The 26,283-nt window shown below is 39.2% G+C and overlaps 1 protein-coding gene across 5 annotated transcripts in view; it reads left to right on the forward strand.

The window, feature by feature from the left end:
• ncor2 (nuclear receptor corepressor 2) overlaps positions 1 to 26,283 on the forward strand; it is a 94,734-nt gene that overhangs the window by 19,278 nt on the left and 49,173 nt on the right. For 4 of the 5 annotated variants that reach the window (XM_030142501.1, XM_030142498.1, XM_030142502.1 and 1 more), the window contains exons 2-5: positions 3,821 to 4,011; positions 4,753 to 4,865; positions 18,341 to 18,518; positions 25,158 to 25,340. In XM_030142501.1, coding sequence (XP_029998361.1) covers positions 3,907 to 4,011; positions 4,753 to 4,865; positions 18,341 to 18,518; positions 25,158 to 25,340 — 579 coding nt within the window. In that variant the 5' untranslated portion in view covers positions 3,821 to 3,906. Of the gene's footprint in view, positions 1 to 3,820; positions 4,012 to 4,752; positions 4,866 to 18,340; positions 18,519 to 25,157; positions 25,341 to 26,283 lie in introns of those variants that run through there. The other variant, XM_030142497.1, reaches the window with a different exon arrangement.

Here is a 26,283-nt window from a genome sequence, read left to right on the forward strand (position 1 = left end):
ATTCACATTTGTGTTGAGATGAATATGAAGCCATGATTGAACAAAGATAGATATGTAAGACGTAGTGAAAAAGGGACAGGCTCTCCTCTCTTTTCATGTGCTAGGCCCTACTTGTTCTGTGCAAGGTGTCCAAGTTTAATCACTATTATTATTACCTCCGCCAGGAGGTATTTTGATCACTTTGCTTTGTGTGTTTGTTTGTTAGCAAGATAACTCAAAAAAGTTCTGGACGGATTTTCATGAAATTTTCAGGAAATGTTGATATTGGCACAAGGAAGAAATGATTAAATTTGGTGCTGATCAGGGGTGGGGGTGGGGTGGAGGGGACAGATCTGTCTTGGCGGAGGTCTGCACTCTCCGAGTGCTTTTCTTGTTATTATTTGTATCCCTAAAATAAATAAATGAATATATATATATATATATATATATATATATATATATATATATATATATATATATATATATATATATATATATATATGTGTGTATATATATATATATATATATATATGTGTGTATATATATATATATATATATATATATATATGTGTGTATATATATATATATATATGTGTGTATGTATATATATATATATATATATATATATGTGTATATATATATATATATATATATATATATATATGTGTATATATATATATATATATATATATATATATATGTATATATATATATATATATATATATATATGTATATATATGTGTATATATATATATATATATATATATATATGTGTATATATATATATATATATATATATATATGTGTATATATATATATATATATATATATATGTGTATATATATATATATATATATATATATATGTGTATATATATATATATATATATATATATATATATATATATGTGTATATATATATATATATATATATATATATATATGTGTATATATATATATATATATATATATATATATATATATATATATATATATATATATATATATGTGTATATATATATATATATATATATATATATATATATATATATGTCGAGGCCCAAAACGGAATCTGTCCTGATTCAGAATCGGGCCGGCCAAAAATGGAATTCCATTTTGGGCCAGCCCGATTCTGAAGCGGGCCGGCCCAGAATGGAATTCTATTCTAGGCCGGCCTAGAATGGAATCTCTATAGGATTCCATTCTGGGCCGGCCCAGAATGGAATTCCATTCTGGGCCGGCCCAATTCAGAATCAGGCCGGCCCAGATTGGAATTCTATTCTGGGCTGGCCTAGAATGGAATCCTGCTGCTATAATGTTATTTTTATACCATGTTTAATGCAAATGATCTAAATTATTACAAAAATCAATACATGGAATTTGCAAATATGTGAAACAAAAATGAAACAAACAGCATTTTAATTGTAAACTATAATACACTTCATTTACAAATAGAACCTATAGGTACTCCCCACCAATATATGGTACAGTGAAATCGACTGAAATTGACAATAGTTACTCAAGGTATGTAAGACTGAAAATGTAAATCGGCACTAATAGACCAAAAATGTCACATTGTTGAATATGCAATCAAACTTGCACTGAAATATATATAATAATGGGATATAATGGATTTACCCTGAACACGGACGCTGGATCCGCCACTGGATATCCTTCATGTAAATGCAATAATTACGACAGATTTGGTTGGTTTGGTTGTTCTTATCCCTTGATAACAAACATAGGGGACCCTAGTGGAAGAACCCTATCGATTTCAGCTTCTCTATGAGTATTATAAGTCATCCAAATGGGGGCGCTGTAGTTGAAAATCAGTTTTTTGGACATAAACCAAGCAATAATAGGCGGATGAAATAAAATTTGGCTCATATTGATCATCTTATAAATTTCCATTTTCTGGCTATCATCCAGAGTTCATATGGTGTCGTTTTCATTCACTGGGTGGAGTTTTGTGGGGGAAAATTGGTTCTCTGACCATTATTCTGCCACTATCGGGTCGATGTAGCTCAAATTGTGTTCATATCCATTGTCTAACAATTATTGTGGATAGATTTATATATAGCAGAGGATTAGGGGGATTTCAGGGATATAGCCTACCCTTGCTGTCGGAACCCGACAGCGTAAGCCTCATTATTAAGGGTAAGTTATTTTCACGGATAGTCGCTGGAAAGCTTCTAATATTTACTGTTGACTACTGGCAAAGCTTTACAGCCCTTTTCTAAAGTAGATGTAAAAGCATTGAATATACAGAGCTGCACCCAAAAAATGTCCCTCACAATGTATTTAATACCATTTACTGTGTTATCCCTTAGGGCTGGGCAATATCTTGAGATTTTGAAATATCTTGAGATTTTTTCATATGCGATATACTAAGGGACTATATCGTTTATATCGAGATAAATTATTTTGGGCTTAAATTACACTCCTTGCGCTGCTCCCCCCAACCCGTCCATATTACTTCTCTTCTTGTCTGCCTCTCTCTCAGCTTTATTGTACCCCGCCTCTCTCCGTAACAGAGTACAACCCACCCCGCCCCCTTCCCGTCACAACTCCGATGTGAACATAGCTACGAACACAAGCGAGGGAGAAACTAATGAGGAACTGGTTTGGAAGAGAAAGAATAATGGGTTGCTCATTTGGAGATGGTTTGGTTTCCAGTCAACAGATGTGCAGCAGAAAAATGTGTACTGCAGGGAATGCAGAAAACTTACTCCTACGAAAGGTTCGAGTACAACCGATCTGTTTCACCATTTGCAATAGCGGCATAAAGTACAGTACGAAGAGACTGTAAGACTGCGTGCTGCAACCCAAACTGTGAAGTTAGTCTAAGCTCCAGCCCTGAAACAGGCCACATTACAGAACTCACTCACTCGTGGCATCCCTTATGAGAGAAATAGTGACAAGTGGTGCACCATGACTAAGGCTGTAGCGTACCACATTGCAAAAGATATGTTTTTTTTTATTTTCCACATAATTTGTTGTGGAACAATTTTATTTCATTTATACTCATTTATATATTTATTTTTGTCTTTTTTTTATGTACGTGTTGATATTGTGCTGCTTTCCATCAATTAAAAAGTGCCTATATGGCAGTTGGCACCTGTGAATTTGACCTAGAACTGTCTTTTTTATATTACTTTATGGAAAAATAATCTATCGAAATATATATTGTGTATCGCCATTCTGCAAAAAAAAACATCGAAATGTGATTTTTGGTTCATATTGCCCAGCACTATTATCCCTTATGCCACACAGTGTTTATGCAATGTCACAATAATTGTCTCGGACACATATATGAATTTATTTGCATCTATGATCACACAAGTGGTTTTGCCAAGACTTTATATTAATGATGAGAAAGTTGGGCTATTGTGTAGTCTTTTCCAGAAAACCTTGAAAGATTCTTAATGGGGTTCAGGTCTGAACTCTGTGGTGGCCAGTCCATGTGTGAAAATGATGTCTCATGCTCTCTGAACCACTCACATGCAGATGAATCCTGGCATTGTCCAATCTTTATGCTTCCTTCCAAACTGATGGTTGTTTAAACAATAGGAAGCTACTCACTGCACCAGTTAGGGTGAAAAAAACTTGTTGGAGCTGAAACGTATTAAGCACTGCAGTAATTATCCAATGGGAAGCTCTTATCCATTTGCGCAGTTAAATCCAGATGGACTTTTTGTTGGCTGGGCAGTGTATTCAAGACATAGCCCATCCCTGTCTTGCATGTTGTTGTTGAAAGCATTATTCTTTGCAGGTTTGTAACTGTCCAGGCCAATTCTGTTAACATTGCTCTAATATAGCTCATTTCTTTTTTTCTGTATAGTTTGCTGGCTAGACGGCCGATAATGCACGGCATCTGCTCTGCAGCCACACCCACTTCCTGCCTGTAGAGGAAGCGGCTGTGCCAGCATGTCCTCTCATCCTCAGACTGTGCCACCGAGCCGGAGGACTGTGGACACAAGGCACCTGCCAAACCCTGCCAATCTACCACTGCAGCTGCAACGGGCACATACGGTAAGAGGCCCGGCACACAATGTGTTAACAGTACCACCTTACTTCTGACTCACTTCTGGCACTGTCTGCTTTGTTATTTAGTAAACAGAGCATTGCTGTGAACTGCTGACCCCAGGGGCCTCCAGTGGGCCCCCAACAGAAATATTCCCAGGTCACAATGTTGTGCACACAGAAGTTCTCCCTCATTAGATGTTTAAGTTGAAAGTTCATGTTGTCATTGTAGAGTCATAATAGGGCCTTTCCAATTGTTTCCATCCATATCTCCTAATTATCAAGATTATGTTCTCCTACGTATCAGAGGCAAAGCTGTCTGAGCTTGTGAGAAGAGGCCTTGAACTATTGTAGGAGTTCATTAGGTGACCTCCAGTGTTTGCAACTCCCTTTTTTATTCCTGTGGTGGGAAATTGGAGGCTTACCCCCTAGGATCCCCACAGCTGCACCTACAGTTAATCCTACCACTCCCTCTTGTCATCACATTCGGCTACAGATGAGGTTTGACTAGCTGTTTCCCAGTCTCCCTAAGTGCAGTTTTACAGTACGTTGACTACCCCACTTCAGAGAAAGGATGAGTGCTGGAGAGAAGAGCAGTACATAATACTGTGGAAACAAGGCAGGAAATTTGGAGAAAAAATGTTCAGATGTCATCATTCTGAGGTCTCTGCAACTTCCTAAGAACAATGGATTTATTTATGATTGTCTCTTTTGTTAAATTTGGACATCATCTTGCTGTTTGTGTTTCAGGAAGTGGGACTGGACTACCATACTCATCATGTCAGGGACTACAGCTCCCACCTGGCCCAGCCACATCGCCGCCGACCTTCCTTGCTTTCGGAGTTCCAGCCTGGGAATGAGAGGTAGGCACTCTGCTTGTCTATAAAGGCTGCTCTTTCATTAAAGACACATCACTGTTTTAGATGATGGAACGTATAGATCCCTTGTGTCTCTCTTTTAATGGCTTTTTTTGACTATGTTTACTGTAGTCAGTGCTATTAGTTAGATAATTAATTGTGCAATATTGTTTAAAGTGTAAAAATAGCATATGGTATTTAAAGGAAGGCTGGCTGAAGCCCTAGAAAAATAACTACATGAATAGTAACTGATCATTTGGTCCTTTCACATATAAAAAGTATATTATTGCTCTGAACATGTTGCTCAGTTGACAGTCTTATGCATGCTGCCTTTTTATATTGTATTATTGCACTAAACCTTCTGCATGTTTACCCTCCCCCAGTGTAATCCTTATGTAATTGGCATCCACTAGCCTTTTCCTTAATGTTGTGTTAAACGGCTCAGTGGGGCAATGGAGCTTGCAGAGTTTTGCCATCTTCAATAGACCAACAGTGAGTCAGGCAAAGTATTATATGTATAGTACTTTCCCTCTAGAGACCCAGGCATTGTACCTTCTACTCTTGTGTATTATTTATATAGCCATGCTTTTTTGAGTCTTGATAAGTACTCATGAATATTTTATATGAATGCCATGAATTTTGCATGATGCGCAGGGAATAAGTCACAAGAATTTATATCAACAGTTGATTGTCATTGCAGATTTTTCTTTTCCCATGTGTTGAAACATGCAGGGTGTATATTTTTTTAATTTCAAGTGGCTGGTTTTACTAAAGTATGGCTCTGTCGAGATGTATTTTATAAAGTGTGTGCCATTAACCTCTGGAATCGAGTGACTTTATACCTGCAGAGAAAAATGCTTTTGTTGGTAGCAAAAAACCCCTGCAGTTTCTAGGACAACATAGTATGACTGCCATCATATGATCGACTAGCATACATTGCTTGCATCACACTGATACAAGTGTATCAGTATGTGATAAAAGCATAACGTATACCAGCAACATTCAGTAACCCTAACCCTAACCATTCCGCCTCCTTAAAAGAACTTTTCTATGTCTGTTGATTATTGCTACTCATTACCTGAATTGATTAGAATCCAAGGCAAATTGATTCAAAGTTGATTTTTTTTTATTTTTATTTTGCTTGAACATAAAAGATGCATGTAAATTGTGTATTTTTAAAGTTAATATTTAAATTAAGAATTTACCCAAAAGCAGTTCTGTTTTTCATTTTAATTCAGAATGATGAACAAGTGCAAGTATCGCAAGCTCTACTCATACACAAGAACAGGCCTGTATTAAGGAAAACCTTGATTTTCACCATTTGACATTAGACTACTTGACTCAAGATTTTTTCCAACCCAGTCCAAAAGGAGATCATTTCTATGCACTTGATAGTCAATACATGATTGTGACAAGCTTCTCCATCCCATCTGATTGGTTTCTTGATAAGAAGCACTGATGACATCACCTGCACCTTTTTTGAAAAGTTCATTGATGTGCGTTAATCACAAAAACATAGAGGACTCTGAAAATAGTCAGTGGATCCAGAGCCTTTTCTCAGGCAGCATATGTTCCACATGTGTATTGGCCACATACTGTATGCTTTCCCCTCATTGAACAACTGAGAAAAGTTTGATGGTATGTGGTGTCTGTCTTTTGAGTATAAATTAGATGAGATTATGGTCTAAAATGTCAAGCATAGAATTCTGCATTGGCCCTGTTTAACAGTTAACCTCATCAAGCACACAGTGTGGGAACACTCAGTCATGGATTGATGCAGAAATAAACAGCACAATGTTATTGCTACCCACAAGCTCCTGATTTGCTGCCACCATTCATTCAATCACTGGGGCTCTGGCACTGGCTCTCAGTATACATGATGCCTGTTGTTGCAAAACATTTGCCTTGTGCAGCTTCTACAGCAGCTGAGTGAAGTTGTTTTCAGTAGATAAATTAAAAAAAAACAAACAAACAAAAAAAACTATAATCATGTACCAGCAAAAGGGAGATGAGCTTTTAGCCCATGTTTCATTGTGGAGACTGTGAAATAAACTGCTGTTCTTGCTGGCAGGCATCTGTGGGTGGGGAGTCTTTTAGTTGAATATACTAGGCCCTCAGCATTCTTTCAGAGGGCTTAGAATCAAGTTTGAAGCAGTCATTCTATATTCTCATTCAGTGTCTGAATAGTGGCCTTGGCAACGCACTATTCTCCTCTCACGTGTATGTTTATCTTTTCCTAACTTTCAGTAATTTTGCACATTGTGTCCCAATTTGTGGAAAGCCCACAGTTATGTGTATTCTGACAGAATAATTGCAGTACTATGACCTAATATAGTCACAGGTTAACTTACAGAATGATATTATCACAGTATTCTGCCTCTACTAATACTTATAATGACACAGCTGGTATTAAATGTTTCACTAAGAAATCATCTGCACTAGGGATGTAAACAATTAATCGACTGTCGATTAATTGTTGATAAGAATTTGCTGATTAAATTATTAATTGTCAGTTAAATGTCCTTCTCCACCTGTCCATACCTGTCCGATTGCTGCCGGTTTGTCTGTGCTGTGACGCTGGGGCTGGGATAGCCGGTCATCGGACCGGATCACGGCGTTGACGTGTTAGAATGTCTTTATGGACATGGTGGAGCCAAATACAGACCGGCCGGTCTGTTTGTGGGAGTGGTGCACCCCCACCTAAATACATGCACAAATACGGGGTCGGTATTAGAGTGTTTTCCCTGCAGGTTGGTCTAGTCCACGGTCAGTGAGACAGAAATTGAAAACGTCCTCCAGGCTCCTGATACGGGCCACAGGTTTGCGAAGCTTCAGGAGGTGGGGAAAAGATAAATGAGCGAAAAGTTTCACTTTCAGTTCTGCAGAGGCATGGACTGCACTGCCCTGTACCCCTATAGTATTGTTAGTAGGACGGAAAGTGACGCACGCATAAGCGCGGTTACCAACAAACACGCATGCATCCCCCCGGCTGAACTGCGTGCGTGTGGCTGAGTAACCCTCCACCACCAACGAAACGCATGCGTTCACCCCCAACACACTCGCACCGATGAAACGCACGTGCATGCGCCCCCCCATTACATACCGCCACACTAACAGATGAATTCCACAGGAAACACTGACTGTATCCAGTGGTTCAATAAATCAATCATTAAGGAATATGACATGTTTTTTTCATGAAGTACATAAACGATATTTAGCTATTACTCTTATAGACCGTATTGAAAGAGAAATTCAGGTTCTCAGGAAAATCGCCACTTATCAATTAATAGTTAATCGATCCATAAGGTCAACCAACTAATGATTAATGGATTAATCGATAATTTGCATCCCTAATCTGCATTTAATATCATGATACTAGTAATTGATGAGGAGAATTTTTATTAATCAAACATCATATATCTCACTTTTTTATTACGACTGATTGATTAGTATTTGCAGCTATAGTGTCTGTGTTTAATAAAAAATGTGGGAATACTTGGCACTAGTGTATCAGTTAATCTCTCATGAGGCAAAAAAAAGACATTATTGATTTTTTTTTTTTTCCATAAACCCATTTAACCCCCATATGAGAAACTGCAAATTTTCAGCCTGTATGATAACTCTGTGTAACCTTTATCTGTACCGTTAAAGTGGAACTATGTAAGATTTTACTGTTTTGGTTCTTCTTCACTGTTTTTATAGCATTTCTCTCTATGGAGCTCCCCCTACAGTTTCGAAGTACATATTCACTGTCGTAAAACCCACCGTTAACCCTCCCCTTCTGACCATTTGCATTTGTTTTCAATGGAGTCAGTGATGAGAAGGCAAAAAATAGTGATCGAATACGCTACTGGAGTAGAGCAGAATGGGAAACTTTAGCCGGGCATTGAAGTTTTGGACATTTGTTTTCACTTCACAGAGGAGGTCGCGGAAACCAAGCGGCTCTTAAGCTCTGCAGCTAAAGGTTGGGCGGCTTGGTGCTAGCAGCTGCAGATGGAGCCTCAGACTGCCGGTCCCTGCATCCACAACCGGCATTTCATTTTGACCCATCCATCTGGATGACTGGGGGGGATGTGCGGACAGGAACCCCCTGGCCATCTAGGCGATTTGAGGCTCCATCTGCAGCCGCTAGCGCCGCACAGCTTAAGAGCTAACAGGCTAACAAACATCAGTCGCTCCCACCTGTTGCTGTGTCCCGGGCCTGTTAGCGATTAGCCCGCTATCAACCTGGGGCTAACATTTATAATAAGAACAAACATCTAGATTCTAGACCTTCACCTGTACAAGAGACAAGTATCATACAACACCGGTTAAGATTGAACATCAAGGCTAATTCTTACACCAGTCGCTATTCAGACAAAACCTATTAGACATGGGTCATATAATGAACTACATCCATCTCACAAAAACTAGATTTAACTGACACAGTTCTGTGATTGCTAATAAAAAGGCACTCCGCAAGCCAGACAAAGGGCAATCTAGTAAACTGAACAAACATACACCTACGTGACACAAACAACCGTGATAACTCATGAGTATGCTAACACCTCTGCTAGCCAACAAGCATCCAGGCATTGTTCATTAAATAAGTTCATAAACAAGTAAACACTGCTACAACCAATAGCATTATCAAGAGCACAAATCCACTGAAATACATTGAGTATAGAGAATTTATCTCCGCGATATACAAGTGCAGTAGCAACAACACCAAGTCTATATCTGTTTAGATGCTTCTCTTTCTTTAGCCTCTCTCCATTCTGCTAAAGCTGGACCAAGGCAGACTCTTGTCTTTTTCCTGGTTTGGTCACTCACTCCTTTCTTTTTCCTCCATCGTCTTCCACCTCTTCGGCCACCTCTTCCTTTTCTCTGCCATGGTAAACTCCTGTCAAATGAATGCATGGCTGACTTGTGTTTACAGCTAGCCAGCCACACCTGGCTGGGGGTGTGTTTGTGTGTTAGTGGAGTAAACCATGCTGTTTCTCGCGAGAGATGAGATCTAGGACCACCAAGACAAGATCTACTACAGGGATGGCTTAGAGAAGTTGCAAGTGGCATATTCAGCCCTAGAGGTGCTAGTGGGAAGGCGGAGGGTTTCCATTCTCCCCCTACCAAGCCACTTAACCCTCACAATTACTTTGAAACTGTTTAATTAAGTTAAAAATGCTGCAAAGTCCTCCTTTAAAGACTGAAGGCAAGGTGAAAATGTGCTATTTAGTTAATGCTCCAAATACACTGTAATTACAGGTCAAACAACCACAACAGTATAATCATTGGTGAGCCACCATGCTAGTTGTTTGCCTCGTCCTCCCCCTCCTTTCTTCAGGCAGTCTCTCCGTCACTCCGCCTCTTCCCATCTGTCTGAAATCACCCAGGCTACTTGAGAAAAGGAGAGAATAAAACTAATAGCAAGCATAACGAGCCAGACTAAGCACTGGGAAATGGGGGGTCTCTCTGGAAAGCAGTGTGCAAACATGTCTGATGTGAAAATATTCAATAGTCTTCATTTATCTGTGAAGTTTAAGTAATGTAAAAAAGGCTGAAGTACTCTCCCTCAAAAAGGTTGTCCTTTTCTAATGTAGAGTCAATATGTGTAATTGTTGATTTTAATAACTGTTTTGAATGAATGAATGAATCTGTTGGTTATCAAAATTATAGTACCTTTTTTATTTATTTGCATAGATATTTGAGTTTGTTTTCAGTATTGTCTTGAAACATCCTTCTTTGTCAATAGATTAAACTTTTTTAATGTGATAAGGGTTTATTAATTCTATCTATAAGAGACGATCCTTTTTACACCTTAAAGTTTACCTCTCATGCCCTATTATATTGCAGTCCAACAATCTAACAGTTTTAAGTACTTGTGCCTTCTGCCGTATTTTTTTGCTGTTAGGTAATGTGTTTTTTTGTCAGCCATATGAACAGAAAAGTTTAGGAGCTGAGTAAATTTTGTATGATGTTTTTGGACTCCACCCATTCCCCCCTTTGCTGTGAACTTTCTCAATTTCATTCATCCCAGCTGTGGTGCAGTTTGCCTGGCTTCTCTCTCTGTTAGCGGTCCCTGAGCTGCACACAGCTGCAGAGCTCTTCCTCTAGGGAGCAACGAGGAGATTGGCAGCGGTACAAACGCCGTAGAGCTTTCACAGTAACAGGCTGCTATCAGCACACATGATCTCTGTTCTAGTCATAATGGGGCCCAGGCCAGTGAGAAACGAATGGAGCTGTTGTGGGGTGTTGTGTTGCCATGCCCCCTTCCTTCTCCTCCATACAGGCTTCACCCCTCTACACACATCTCTTTTGCTCATCCTCCAGACAAATCCTCCCTGGGGATCAGATTATTCTGCACGCTCACAAGAGGGAGTGGGAGAAAGAAAGAGGGAGAGAAGGGGGTGGGCTTGAGCTTGATGATGTGATTATGTAAGGGCCAACACTCTACGGAAAAGAGGAAGTCCATGACAGAATGAATGAAATAAATGGTTCTGGGGGCAGTAGTTAACACACCATTTGGATATTAATTTTGTGCTCTTTTTCTTGGATCTATTCAGGCAATCACACAGATAAACACCCACACTCTCTCCTTTCCTCGACTCCCCATGACATCTTTTAGCGCACAGATTTAGCTGCCTATTACGTAAGTGACATGAAATATCTCTCCTGTAAAGATCTGATTGAGAGGGATGGTCTTGGCTATTGCACCACTCCACCAGTGCTATGCTAGACAGAAGGAGGCTCCATGCTCTTTGGCACACAGTGGAACCGCACACTAGGCCATTGTGGGCCTGGACCAGCAATTATGGTTGTGTTTTCCCTCTTCTCTACAGAAGCCACTTCCATTTTGACACTGGCAGCAAAGTCACTGACATTCTGGCATCTGTCTCCGGGGCAGACTTGAGAAAACCATTCCCTCAGGAAGAACAGAGAGCCATTTACAAGTGGGCTAATAAAGTTTCCCAGATCTGAAAAGCTTGTGCAGTTAACATTCGGAAGCTGTCATTTGACTACACAGCAAGAGTCCACTTTACTGGTGTGCACTAGCTTTGCTGGCTGGCTATTTTCTCCCTACTCTACTAATGAGTTTAATGAATGCGATGAACATGTGCCGAATGTGGTTTATACTAGCACCACACATACAGTGGCTCACATTACAGCATGGTGCTTCCCCTCCTCCAGTGGCTGCTAGTGTAATTGTTAGCATTCCAGGTCATCCAGATCTCTTTTGGTGTACTGTATAAAGATTGCGGACAGACTGCTGAAGCTCCTACAAGTCTAAGCAACCCAGCCTCAAGCACCATTTCCCTTGTGTGTGTAGCTGTAGACTGCCCAACAGTGCATGAAAAACCCCATCACAAAAGCTGCTCTACCATATGCTGCTATGTTTAAAATCATTAGATGGTAGTGTTTCAGTGAGTCATCTTTTCCATTTTTTTTTTTTTTTTTGCTTTTCTTTCTTCCACATTTCCAGTTCTGAATAACTCATTGCATGTTCCCATTTTAGCAGAAAAATGGTCTGCTGTGATTACTTTATGATGAGTCTATTTGAACCAAATCAAGCCAGCTGGCATGTGTATGTACCTTGTACACAGCAGTAAAGATTTAGGTCAGCCTGATCTCAGGCTCTAGCTGTCATCTTGGGCTTTTGTGCAAATGTGTCTTTGTGTGATTAAATGTAGCTGACATAAGTGGGATTTGTTAGGAACCAGCCACAAGCCTTGCGTTCAATTTGAGATCAGCACCGTGTCGGTGTTTGTGGAATTATTCACATCTCACATCCACATTTCAGTGGGCGTACCAGATTGACTTGATAAATCTAATTTAATTGTGCTGTTGTTATTAAGTTTGATTTCTTGTAGCTGCTATGGAAGCATGACTACTTTTAGACATTGAGGTGTGGCCTGGTATGTCAAGCAAAAGGTCATCACAGTCAGATAGCATAAACCTCAACCATCACCTGTCTTCCATTATCCCTTCTGCGGACTTCCATCCATCCTTTATCAGATTTGGCTCAGCTTTCATCAGCTAAAGCTGTACTTTGTGTCATCTGTACCTGAGCTCAGTTGTGTTTCGAAGAAAAGACTAATCGAGGCACTGAGGCTTGGATTAGTTTTATAATAGACATGGAATTAGCATGTTTTTTCACCTGCCAATATTGGCATGCCATCAAATTTAAAAAAGAAAAAAAAGCTTGTCTTAATGGGGGATTTTTGTAGTTGTTGTGGAGATGTGGACATTTTAGTTAAGTGTTATCAAATAGGATTGGGGACAGGATTTATTTTCTTACTTTTTTCTTGCTCACACTAATTTATGTTTAAAGTTTCCTTGCTTTACTCTACAATAAAATACTATTAGTCAGTCATACTGCAGGCTGTAATCCTGAACCCCATCAATATATCAGAGAAAACAAGAAAGAAAACACCATTCCTAGATTAAGTATTTTTACCTTGTGATTTTCTTTGATCTGTTGTTTCAGAAATGTGGAACTAAACAAAGCTTGTTAGCACAAGGCCTGTCACGGTGTTGAGCTCTGTCTTGTCATATAAAGTGGGACATAAGCATGCCACATTAAAGAGTGTTCATAATTCTATACATTGATTCCATCAGACAGCCATATGCTGTCGAGTTGACCTTTGTGTTTGTGTGTAGCATTTCAGATGAATTATTTCATATGGCTAAGAAGGCCCTAGGTTTTGTTCATATAGCTTTCTAGACAGGCACAATTTCTGTTAGGATTCATATTCACGTACGATACACCTTTGTGGAAAACCACAAAATACCTTGACACACACCAGTTGTTAATTTATTATAATGAATCCATGCATTTATCATTCATATTTGCTGAAATGTGAATGACATACCTTATACTTGTCGTAGATCTGTACTGGCAAAAAAAGTGGTGGGAAACTGCGTTTAGATTCAGGAAAACTTGGGTTATCTGTCTTGGCTAGATAGGGAAGACTTCAACAGATTTAACAAACATTTGCCGTGTTTTTTTGATGTGCTGGAATTATTATTATTTTTTTGAACTTTTGGTTCTTCTATGGTATTAAAGCCAGTGGTAGAAGCTTCTTGGGGAGGAGTGTGTTATACTAAGGGTTAAAGGATATACTGCTGGAGTAGTGGTTTTATTGTTGTGTGAAACCTATTATTTTCTACAGCCAGATAGCCAGTGGCCGAGCTCAAACTGATACTTTGGTGGTACCTTTTTGAAGTGGGATGATATGATGAACATATCCATAGTCAGCACCACATAGGAGAACCAGGTCAAATCAAGTGGTCACACAGGTGCAAAGTTGCTGTTCAGTGACCTGTAACTTTTTAACTACATGACACAAATAAGTTTATTTTATATTTCTGTGTAGGTATTAAAAAGTACTTTAAAATGGTATATATGATGATTTGCCTGAGTTAGCTTTATTATGTGAAAATTACGAAAAAACATGCTCAGTCACAAAGCTGCTGAAAAAGTACATCTACTTTTCAGGGTTTACGCAAAAGTGGATAACATGCAGTTCCTGTTCAACTATTGTTCTAAATGAACATTGGTATTTTGATAACATGTTTATCTACAAGACTGCCCATTTTTATAGCAAAATATTGATTGCCTATGAATTATAGCAAAAACACTCAGTTACGTAGTCGCAAGGCCCCTTGGTCACATATCTGCAGGCCTAATAGCCAACATTTAAGCCTAATGGAGGACTTAAATACTGAATAAAAGTTCACAAATCCTTGATCACTTTTATTTATCATACATAAAAAGTAAATATAACAACAACAAATATACTTTGGTCATAGTTTTGATAAATAATATACAGTAACAAAGCATCAAGCTTCCAACTATGCTTCATGTTTCAAACATTTATCTTACAGTGTTACTGATCCTTTCAAATGTTTATCACACAGCATGTGTTTGGCTCACACAGTTTTTTAATTGTTCATGTTCAGTTGCATGATTTTAATCTCATAAACATGTGAAGTTCTGCAGCACATTTTTTTAATCAGCCCTTGTTAACTTCAGTAGACTGGTTCTGGTTGAGGAGGATGGTGCTAGTGTCTCAACTTCGGTGAATACATACTGAATGTTTACAGGTTCAATGTCTTTGGCCGACTTACAACCATTCGCATTAGCACATGTTCACTTTCCCTCGATCTGACCCAACCTCTTCAGAGCTAAAACTGTGGTTTGCTGAGGTTGGTTAAAATCAGTCACATATAACCATCACACCTAAAAGCCAGTATCAGCTTAAATGTACACTGTATTTAGATTTCAACAGCTTTACCTCCGTGTCAGTTAGCCCTTTTTTGGCACTACGTTTTCTTGATTGTAGTGTTTTTGCACATAAGAGCCCCCCCATTTCACACTTGTCACACCTGCTTTGGAGTTAGAAAGTACCATCTGACTGTACATATAGCTGTGAAAATGTGTATGTAAATTTAAACTTGGTTTGCCTCCCATCTTTCTATAAAAAGTTCTGCAAATGGGGCTGTTCTAACTAGAGCCCGACCGATATGGGATTTTTGGGGCCAATGCGGATACGATATTGGGGGCTAAAAAAAGCAGATATCCATTATATCGGCTGATATCCGATTTTGGCTGATGACTGATATGTTGGCTGATATATGAAATAAGAACATTGTTCTACACAGGATATAATAATCTTATATTAGATAATTGTGAACTGGTGGATTAACAGTTGCATACATCTTTGTTTATCACACAAATATAATTTACACAACTTTAAACTGCTGTATAATAGTCTGATATTAGACTAATCTGTGACCTGTGGGGAACTACAGGTTGTAGATGTGGTAGTTTTTATGCTGGGGAGAGCAGACTTTTGAAAAAGATGTGAGTCTATATTTTATAGTAGTAGTGACATAAAAATTGTTTGGTACATCATTCTTTAAAATGTAAGTGACACCTACCTTTAATGAGTCCAACTACAAAGCAAACTATGTAATCACAAAACAAATTAGAGCAAAAAATATGACAAAATTATGTTTTCCCTCACAAATTTTGATATGTCTGCTTCATGGCAATACAACTTCCCATATGGACTAAGGACTAAACTGAGCATGTGCAGTGTGAATTAGGTGAGTCCTAAATTGTTCCTGATTAGAGCAATTGCAAGAGTTACAACTGACCTGTGTTACAACTGTCCCTGGTCTCCCCTACACTATTAATACCCAGGTGTGCGTGCAGAATGAAACTGTGAGGTAAACAGGAAGTGCATGGACATGGGTGTGTGTGTGGGGGTTAGGGCGTCTCAAAAATCACTTTTCTCTTCAGATCACAGTGTTATTTAAACCAGTTAATCTCCAACATGGTAATAGCCCCCCCCCAAAAATTTCAGCAAAATCCATCAACGTTTGACCCCCCCACCGCAAAGTATGAAGGGCCCATCAAAAAATGTCAAAAAATGCTGTTTTTAAATGTGTTACCATGCTTAATGGATACTAAATGGATATTAAAGTGCCTAAAGTAAAGACATCCATCCTGCGTCACGTGTGGTACCTGACTGAGTCTCTTGTGGTACTAAGTCTCTTTGATAAAGAAGTACCAGTAGAAACCAAAGCAGCCATGGCAAGACAACTGCAGGCCAACCCCAAACCTGCAGTATTCACTAGAGGCATGAACAGCAGCCTGACCTGGATGATCTTGTGGGACCCCAGTCCTGGCTGATATTTGACCTTCTAGGCACTGATGGGACATGGCTGGAAGCATCCGCGGAGGAGTGGGAGGAAGAGCCACAGTGCAGAGAAATGAGGGCTATTGTCTCGGGAGACATGGTGGTGTTAGCACTTGTGCCTCACAGCAAGATGGACCTGGGTTTGATTCCAACACCAGTTGATGGGGGTGGGACCTTTCCTATGTTCTCCCCGTGTCTGCGTAGGTTCTCTCCGGGTACTCCGGCTTCCTCCCACCATCCAAAGACATGCACTGATAGGTTAATTGGTTAATCCAAATTGCCCATAGGTGTGAATGTGAGAGTGATTGTTTGTCTCTGTATGTCAGCCCTATGATGAACTACGCCCCTATGGAGCTGGGATAAACTCTAAGCAACCCCCGTGACCCTAGTGAGGATAAAGTGGGTTCAAAAAATAAATGAATGAATGTCTCGGAGCTATCTGTCATTAACGATGATGCAGAAAGAGGTGTTAAGGACATCCAAGATTATGCCAATGCAGCCATGGATGGTGCCCATAGAGGGAACAGAAACAAGCTACCAGAGTTTCTTAAGAATGAAATGGAAGAGAAACTATAGAGCAAGTAATATCTGAATAAATTGTGAAATGCACATGTATAAATGTATGTCCAGATTATCAGAACCATGTCATCATTAAAGTCTTTGATTTTTGCAACCTTAAATCTTGTATTTAGCCTTATTATTTATGTGTTCAGCTATATTTGTCTTTAACTAAAACCAGTATTTTGCTGAAAAGGGGGTTAAGAAAATAGACATTGTGTTCAACTACATCTACTGTTCTGAACTTCTTTCTATTTCAAGTTTTTAGCCTATAATTGAGCTATTTTATCTTAAAATCACCTTATTTTCACTTATATATCACCTGATACAATAACCTATGAAATTGATATTACAGGGACGGTGTAAAATACCAGAAAAAGCAATTTGTGGACACTTAAGACCTCATTATATGTGATTTTCTGGGTTAAAATGAGCATTTTTGGCGGTTTTTGATGGGCCCTTCATACTTTGTCGTGGGGGGGTCAAACGTTGACAGATTTTGCTTAAATTTTTTGGGGGGGCTATTATCATGTTGGAGATTTACTGGTTTAAATAACACTGTGATCTGAAGAGAAAAGTGATTTTTGAGATGCCCTGGGGGGGTGAATAGTTCATACGAATTTGGGGGGGGGGGGGGGGGGGGGGGGGTAGCGGTTCATCCTCGTCAGAACGGGGGGGGGGGGGGGGGGGGGGGGGGGTTCAGTCTGTGATTGTGTGTGTGGGGGGGTAGTAGTGTGATTGTCCTAGCAGAAGTGAAAGTAAAACTGAAAGGCTTCACTGTTCCTCTAATTCTCTAGGCAGCACACACACACACACAGGAGCAGCGAGCGACAGAATGGCCACAGCAAAAAAGTTAATAAATCAGCTGCATATTGGCCGATGTTGATTAATTGGTGATAAGCTATAATCGATTAATCGGTCAGGCTCTAGTCCTAACTGCCACCTACTGCAAGTCAAACCATCCCACTTTAAAGAAAATCCAAACTATCTGCATAGTTTAGTTTGAATTTCATCCAGTTTATTTATTTTTTGCCAGTTTGTGTTAATAGTTCACTTCTTTACACAACTCACTTTATGAATTGTCCTGTTTTTAAACTATCCCATGAGTGTCAAATAAATTCACCTCAGAAAGCTGAAGTCCCATTCTGTCCTTCTCTACAAGCCCTTTATCATCAATCCATGCCAACCAGTGCTTATGTTTCTCTGACCTGTGTCTGTCTGTCTCTTTTTCTGTTGCAGAGGACAAGAGCAGCATATCCGGTTTGAGCACATCTACCTGCCCGAGCCAAGCAGCCAATCAGAGGTGGAATATGCTGAGATAAAACGGCCTCGTTTAGAGATGGGACCAGAGTCTCTGATGAGGCCCTCGTCCCACCGGCCTACCTTGCCCCTGGGAGCGGCTGAGGACATGGCAAAGGTCAGTGGTCACATGTATCAGTACATTTTAGCCATTATTTGGAATAATTTACGCCAAGCAGATCAAGAAGTAAATGACAACTAATCAGTACTCTACTAGTCGATAGGTAACTGTTAAAGAATCACCTGGGTCACATGCAAAGAATAAATGAATCTGTCCATAATGTCAATAAAACTTGGGTGCATCATTCTTGGTTTGGGATATTTTAGTATGTTTTGTATTTCAAGAATCACACTTGTCTCCAGGAGTCAGATTTTGAGTAATCATGACTCACAATGTGGACGTGGTGACCACTTTTATTCCAGGAAAATTGACTTTGTTCTCAGAACCCTGTCTCTCTCTGATTAATTCTCCTGGCATCTGTCAGTCACAAAAAAAGAAATTGTTAGACAAAACACATCAGAAGAGGTGGATTCTACACTGTAACTAAAGTGGATCTCCATGAGCAGCCGTGGGAGGACTAGGGGAGTTGTGAAACAGAAATTAATAAATAATAGAGTTGACCTAGATTTCAAAAGACTGAGGATGAAGCTGTGTGAACTGCAGATCAAAACGTCTTGCTTGCAGTGTAGTGCTGCTGATGGGGAGGTGCTCCTGACATTACACAGAGCACTTCAAACTGCCAGGGGAGGCAGACGACTAAGGAATGGTAAATAGATACACCAATAATAGAGGCTACAGGAGAAAATAACTCTAAAGCTAGCTGGGAAATATTCAGGAATGCCAATAATTCCCTGCACAGCACCATGGGTTGTAAACCCATTATATAAGTCGTGTCAGATACAATTACTGCATGGAACCAGTGCACCGAGTGATCCTGGCATAGAGGGGCAGATCTAACTGAAAATGAGGTGAAGGGTATATGTGAAGTGGCACAGATAAAACGGGATAAAAGGGAAAGGGAGGAGTCTGAAACAAAGACCAGCAGGAAAAAAGAGGGAGTAGGCCAGTGGTAGGCCACACTGACGCTCGTGCCATGACTCACAGTGAATCAGTGAAGAACATAAGCCACATTTTATTACTGTAAAGCCCTGTGAAGTCATCTTAGTTTGTGTTTAAATAAGAAAATGAAATAACATCAGATGTTATGACAGTCTTAGCATTCAAGTCTTTCCCAAACATATTTGTATCAGTCTTGTTTAATAAACACCTCAGACACTTAGTAGTGTATTGGATATCATTGATATTTGTGGCAATTGAATTATAGCCAGATTATGCAACAGAAAAATGTATAGATTTGTACAATATTACTCACAATAATCATCAGTTTTCATTGGTCTCTGTATCTGTGAAGCCAAATGCAGAGCTCAGATACAAATTGGCAGAACTATAGAGAACTCTCTGTGTAGGATGACGTGTGTCTTCAGCTGCATACACTCAGAACCCTCCTGCAGGGCTGTGTAAATGACATTAGTGTGTTTATTTATGCATTAGAATATAACTGCTGTGAAAAAAATCTGAGAAGATTTTACTTCTTTGTTTAGTGGCCTTGCTCTCACTAATGCTGCTATTCATTCTGTTCACTTGACCCCCACAGTTCTGTCACTGTTCACCGAGCTGGAACGAGGGACCTAATTCTAATCACTTGTTTATCAACATTAACTAAAATCCTACATGTTATATCATTGATATTATTTGGTCTTTATGATTAAGCAGACTTTTGTGTCTACAGCCATAGAGCTTAACTTGAAAATCTGCACTCATATAAACTTGGATATATGTTGTCCAGTAAATACTTACTGTGGAATTTAAATTTATATAAAATAATCAACTCCACCAACTTGTGGGAAACGGAAAGTTGCTTTGTGTATAGAAATGATGCAGATTTGTGTTATCCACTTTATAAGGGGAACGTATAATAGTGAAATCCTGAGATTAAGGGTGTATTCACCCGTACTTTGTGTGGTCAGTTTAAAATGGACCAGAGTTTGTTTCCTGGAAAGTCCGGACTTTTTCTGTCCAATGCCAGCACAGTTCGTCACATGCATGCTTCCGTTTGCAAATTTTGGTCCACTTGCAAAAAGTGCAATGAGAATGCGATCTGACCCAAACAAAAAAAATAGTCAGCATCTGATCCGAATCAAATAAGCGTACCGAAGGACTTTCCAGGTGTGAATATACTCTAGGCTCATATAGCAAGTCTCTTAACTGTAGATGTAGTTTGAGCATGTATAGTAGAGCTCAGGGTCAGTTATCACCACTTTCATGCCCATAGAAATGGTTATGAACAAATCCTTTCCATTCTGCAACTTAATGCTGTTTACTTCTAGTCATAATACTAGAAACCGCCTGTGTGAGCTTCTGACCTTTATATACGCAGATTTACAGGGACAAAACCTCACAGCAGTTGAATTATAATGGCTTGAACCTGTTAACTTTTTATGCAAAGTGGAAAATGTGAAAGGAAATTCACCTCATCTGTTTTTTAGTTTGCATGTCTGCAAAGACCATCTGTTTTATGAAGAATTTAAAAAAGGATTGAGTCGTATTCTTTTATGAATTTATGAAGTTATTTTCAACAATTTGCTTCTCCGGTAAGACCATATATACAAGTGATGTAATGTATGTTACATTATGTCACGGTGAGTTGAGATTTTACCCCAGATCCCTTATTTGAACAGCTTTGTGCACCTGTTGTGTATTCTGAATAAGGAATGACTTCAAAAACAGCAGGACTTCTCAGAACTGAACTCACATTCCTGGATAAAAAAAGGATATCTACTGCTGTATTCAGCTTTTGTCTGGCATGAATACTCTTGCGTATATAGAGCACAGTCCAGTACCTCCTGAACAGAGCACATTTGCATTTACATGTTACAACACCAGAGCAACTAAAAAAGAGAGCCATGCTCAGGCCCAGACATCATGTTGAGGAATGTTCTAAATGTGACAGGAGTTGTTGAGGGCACAGAAGCTGTAAGCTGTGTGGGGCCAACAGCTTAGCTCTTGGGTTTTGACCTTTTCACTCTGTGTCACAGGTGTACAAGTTGTTGATGTGCTGCTGTAGTGTTGACAACAACAGAGGACAGTGGTAGGGCAAGAACAAAGCCATGCACATGTGTTGTGCAAGGGATGGCTGCTTTTGCCTCACTGCAACTTTGTCCCCTGTAAGAATTTAGGAAGATTGTGTCAGTTTTTTTTTTTTAGAAAAGATTCAGACAAGTCAAGCTACCCTAGAAGCAACTTCACTCATGTTTGTTTTGGTGTATGTTGATTTTTTCTTCTCCATGACTAAGTAGACTCGACAAACTTTGGCTTTGTGATCTAGGAGAAACCCTCAACATCCTCTGGCACTGACATTTCAATCACAGCACTTCTACAGGGCTAGAATTCAGCCTGCCTAGTCCAGATTAGCCCACTTACATAACCTTCATTTCAGACGTTTAAAAATAACGCAGAACAAAGGACAAGCTGGTTCACGCACACACTGCTTTATGGAGTTTCAAGAATATTCGCATATGAACAGAAATTATGAAAGCAAATACACTCACAGATCAGAAAAGGATCAACTCTGCCTCTGCAAAAGAAGTGGGCCCACTCTTTCCATTTGCATGTGTTGATGTTACATAAACAGGTGTATGCAGCAGCAAGATTTACGCACTATCTGTGCATTTGAGTTACTGTTGACTTAAAGCACGCTCTACCAACTTTAAAAAATGTTTTTCATCAAAGAGCTTTTTAGAGACAGCACACCCCAATTTTGGAAAGTTAAAGTTTACTGACAGTCGTGCATGTTTTGTGGTATAACGGTAGATGACACAAGGCTCCCCGCAACCACTGAGGGCATTTTAGTTGGCTGAGTGTTGGCTCTGGACTGACGCCAGGAAAAAGGTTTTCTGAATCTCAGTTTAAAATTCCAACCTACATGGATGGTGTGTTGAATATAAGATGGTGAGGCTTTCATATACATTCATGTTACATATGGGTAATTACGTGCCAAATCACCAGATTTTAGAGAAAGTTCCCGACTCGCCATCTTAGATTTGCTTCATAATTTTTTATTTTGATGCCCTTGTAACTAATAAGTACTGTGCAAAATTTTAGGCCAATATCTCCACTAGTTTTGGAGATATGAAGCCTACAAAAAAGGGGCATGGCCCCATATTTTAAGTGTTACAATCAAACATCCACAGTTAGAGGGCTAATAACTTTTGAACTATTCATACTAAATGATTCAAATTTTTTACATCTAATTCCTGGCTATAATAAGGCTAGGTACACATATGGAGAGCTTTGTATGTGACATATTTGCAGATTTATGGCATGCCAAACATGGCTTCCTGGAATGTGCATTTGTCCATGGTAGCACTTTCAGCTCTCTATATCTCCAGATTTAATGACACCAGATGTCTGATTCTTTTTAATATATGAGACAAGTTATGGTACTGCCAGAAAAAACATGTTATATCTGTGACAAAAATTATATTCTCTCGTATACATGCCCCTAAAAATGGAAAAAAACGTGTTGAGTCTGTATTTTGACTGCTTAGAGCAAATGTCTGACAAGGTCGACCTGAAAACAGATTATATCAGTGAAAAGAACTAGGTCTAATTGATATATGAACCAATTATGAAGTTAGTGCTGTGAAGAAAACTATTTTATTCAAGCTGTTGAATATAGAAGCTTTATGACATGCGAGAATGTCATTCTCAAGGCTACATCACATACTATGTCATTATTAATTCTAATTCTTATGCATGTACATAACATCTCACTGTGAGATTTACAAATATATAACATGTTATGTATGCAAATATGCCACATACAAAGCTCTCCATATGTGTACCCTAGCCTTATTATATCCAGGAATTAGGTGTAAAAAATTTGAACCATTTAGTATGAATAGTTCAAAAGTTATTAGCCCTCTAACTGTGGATGTTTGATTGTAACACTTAAAATATGGGGCCATGCCCCTTTTTTGTAGGCTTAATATCTCCAAAACTAGTGGAGATATTGGCCTAAAATTTTGCACAGTACTTATTAGATACAAGGGCATCAAAATAAAAAATTATGAAGCAAATCTGAGATGGTGAGTCGGGAGTCTTCCGGTGATTTGGCACGGAATTACCCTCATTCACATACTGTATTAATTTAACACACACTAGCACTAGAGCTGGGAATCTCAGGGTACCTCACGATATGATATGATATGATACGTGATACATGGCTCACAATCATGATAATATCTCGATATGGTGATACTGCAATTGCTGATATATTACTGTTAATAACCTACAATATATCTGTGTGTTTATAGGGGTGAAACAAAAAAAAAAACAATAAAAAATTCATAGTTTATATTTTGCAGCATGATTACAAACAGCAATAGTGCAAAAACAAAGACACTGTTTTAGTTCAACAGAACTGTACACAGGATTGTTTTAGGTGTCTGACAAACTCATTCAGAAAACACGACATCTCATGTCTCTCAAGTGAGCCTGTTTGTCATGCTGCCTGTGTATTGTATTTTTGTGAGACAGTTCTTACATACTGCAAAGTTCTTATCCAGCTTTATCCCATCCACACTAGAAAAGCCAAAGTGGGTCCACACTTTGGCTTTAAACGATGCTAGTGCATCTCTCAGTTTTTCATCGCTTGAGTCTGCCATATTAGCACTGTCGTTCGTTTTTTTTTTTCTTTGACTTCAGCCCAATTTTCAGCCACTCAATGAAGAGCGCCCCCTTGGATGTCATGTAAAACAGTGACTCTACTCTCTAAGGAGGAGCGATGAAAGAAGTTTATAGCGGCTATATTTTAACAGTAATAAAAAGCAAACCGGATACACAGCAAAAGTGCATCAATTAATCCACTGTAATGTTTAATATTGCGATAGTCTTCCATATCGAGATTTTGTCACACTCCTAGTTAGCACAGCAGCAGACATGTTCCACAGGTTTATTGCTGCCATTGCTACTTTTAACAAGATCATGCACAAGAATGTCTTTTGTCCAGATTTTTCAGGTGAATGAATGAATGAAGGATGTATACACAGAGGCTTAAATAAGACCTCCTCTGCAAATCAGGCGTTTGATGAATATTTCCTGCACTGGGAAAACACAGCGGTTTGTTAGATGATGAGCTGCAGTGTGGATTTCTACCCTGACACACATCCTCCCCATATTTCAGCCAGTGGACCTTGTTAATATTTACCTCCTGAATCTCACCCGCTCCTTCACCTGTTGCTCTTCAGAAATCCTTCCACGAATCCATAAAACAGAATATTTCACATTTTAGACACAGTCTCTTAAGTAAAACCACCTGCCAGGACTCTCGTGCATAATCCAGGCTGTGACCTCATATTCATTAGTGTGGTCTAGTGATGCTGAGACACTATACTGGCTTTCATTACCCCGAGGACTTAATTATTGGTGTGTTACCTTCCCAGAGGATACACAGACTGTGTTTGGATGATTTCTTGTGGAGTAACCTAGAGATCTTGCAGTCAGGAAGACAGTGATTCTTTTGTCAAGAGAGAGAAGAGACTGACCATCTCATTACTTTTAGATGGTTTTGTTACATATTTTTGATTTGTCTTGTGTTACATAATGAACACTGACTTACTGACCATTTATCTTAACATCACACAGGCTCACCTTATGTTTTTGCACTGACATATTCTCTCTTTTGTGATTCCTCAGGAGCGTGGAAGTGCCATGGGTAAGCTGGAGCCAATCTCCCCTGTGAGTCCAGTCCACATGGACCCAGACTTGGATCTGGTACCGGCACGCTTCTCAAAGGAGGAGCTAATCCAGAACATGGACCGTGTGGACAGGGAGATCACCATGGTGGAGCAGCAGATCTGCAAGCTTCGCAAGAAACAGGTATGCACATGGATCTAGCCATAATTTAGAGATCATATTGGCTCACTGTCTGCAGAGATTACTTACTGACGCAATCTCAAAATTCTGCTGAGCTGTTTGCGTTTTTGACATTTTTATGCTGCTTTATAAAGAAGCTCTACATTCATCAGTTGCTGGAAGTTATTCATGTTTTTCTTTGCAAAGTATTTAACCTATTTATTGTTGCATCAGCAATCTAGAGCACAAAATGGGTGTTTTAATAAGCACAACATAAAGTTCTTTTCCACAAGTACTTATTTTATTAAACTCTTGCTGTAGAATTGTCCTGTGACGATAAAGAAAACTGAATGATATCAAGTTGTGATTTCATTCATGTACATAGTCCACATATATTTCCCCGCATGCCTGAAAGTATACTAAGGTACTGAAAAACTGATTTGTCATGCTTGGAGATGTTCTTGTATTTGTTGGTGCTGTCATCCTTGTTGAGTATGCTTAGTCGCAGCAGTTGAAATGTTCATGTGTGGGTTTCCAATGCGACGTTCACTGGCAGACTTTAATTGGCATCAGTGCAAGAAAGTCTTAAACAGATTTTGCAGTGTTGTAATCATTGCATTCATACTGTATAGCAGTTTCTTTCCTCGGTGTGCCACAGTTTTGTACATGCACCCTGTCAGGCAGCTGCATTCTGTTCTCTTCTTTTTATTTAGGAAAAGTAGGTTAAAAATATATAAGGTTATAAATAACTATTTCCCCAGGGGAGTTGGAGGATTATGGTGGAGGTTTTGTGACTGCTAAATCACTCATATCCCGGCCACACCGCCTCGCCTTTGGCTGTCTGCCATGTTTAGTAGAAAAACGGTATTGGCCAGCTCTCTCTTAAAAAGAGAATCCCTCCTCCACCACAAATGCCTTTCTATCAACATACTGTTTATTATAAATTAACCTGCAGATGTTCTGGTTA

Source organism: Sphaeramia orbicularis, chromosome 9 (genome assembly GCF_902148855.1).
Source record: "Sphaeramia orbicularis chromosome 9, fSphaOr1.1, whole genome shotgun sequence".
NCBI lineage: Eukaryota > Metazoa > Chordata > Actinopteri > Kurtiformes > Apogonidae > Sphaeramia > Sphaeramia orbicularis.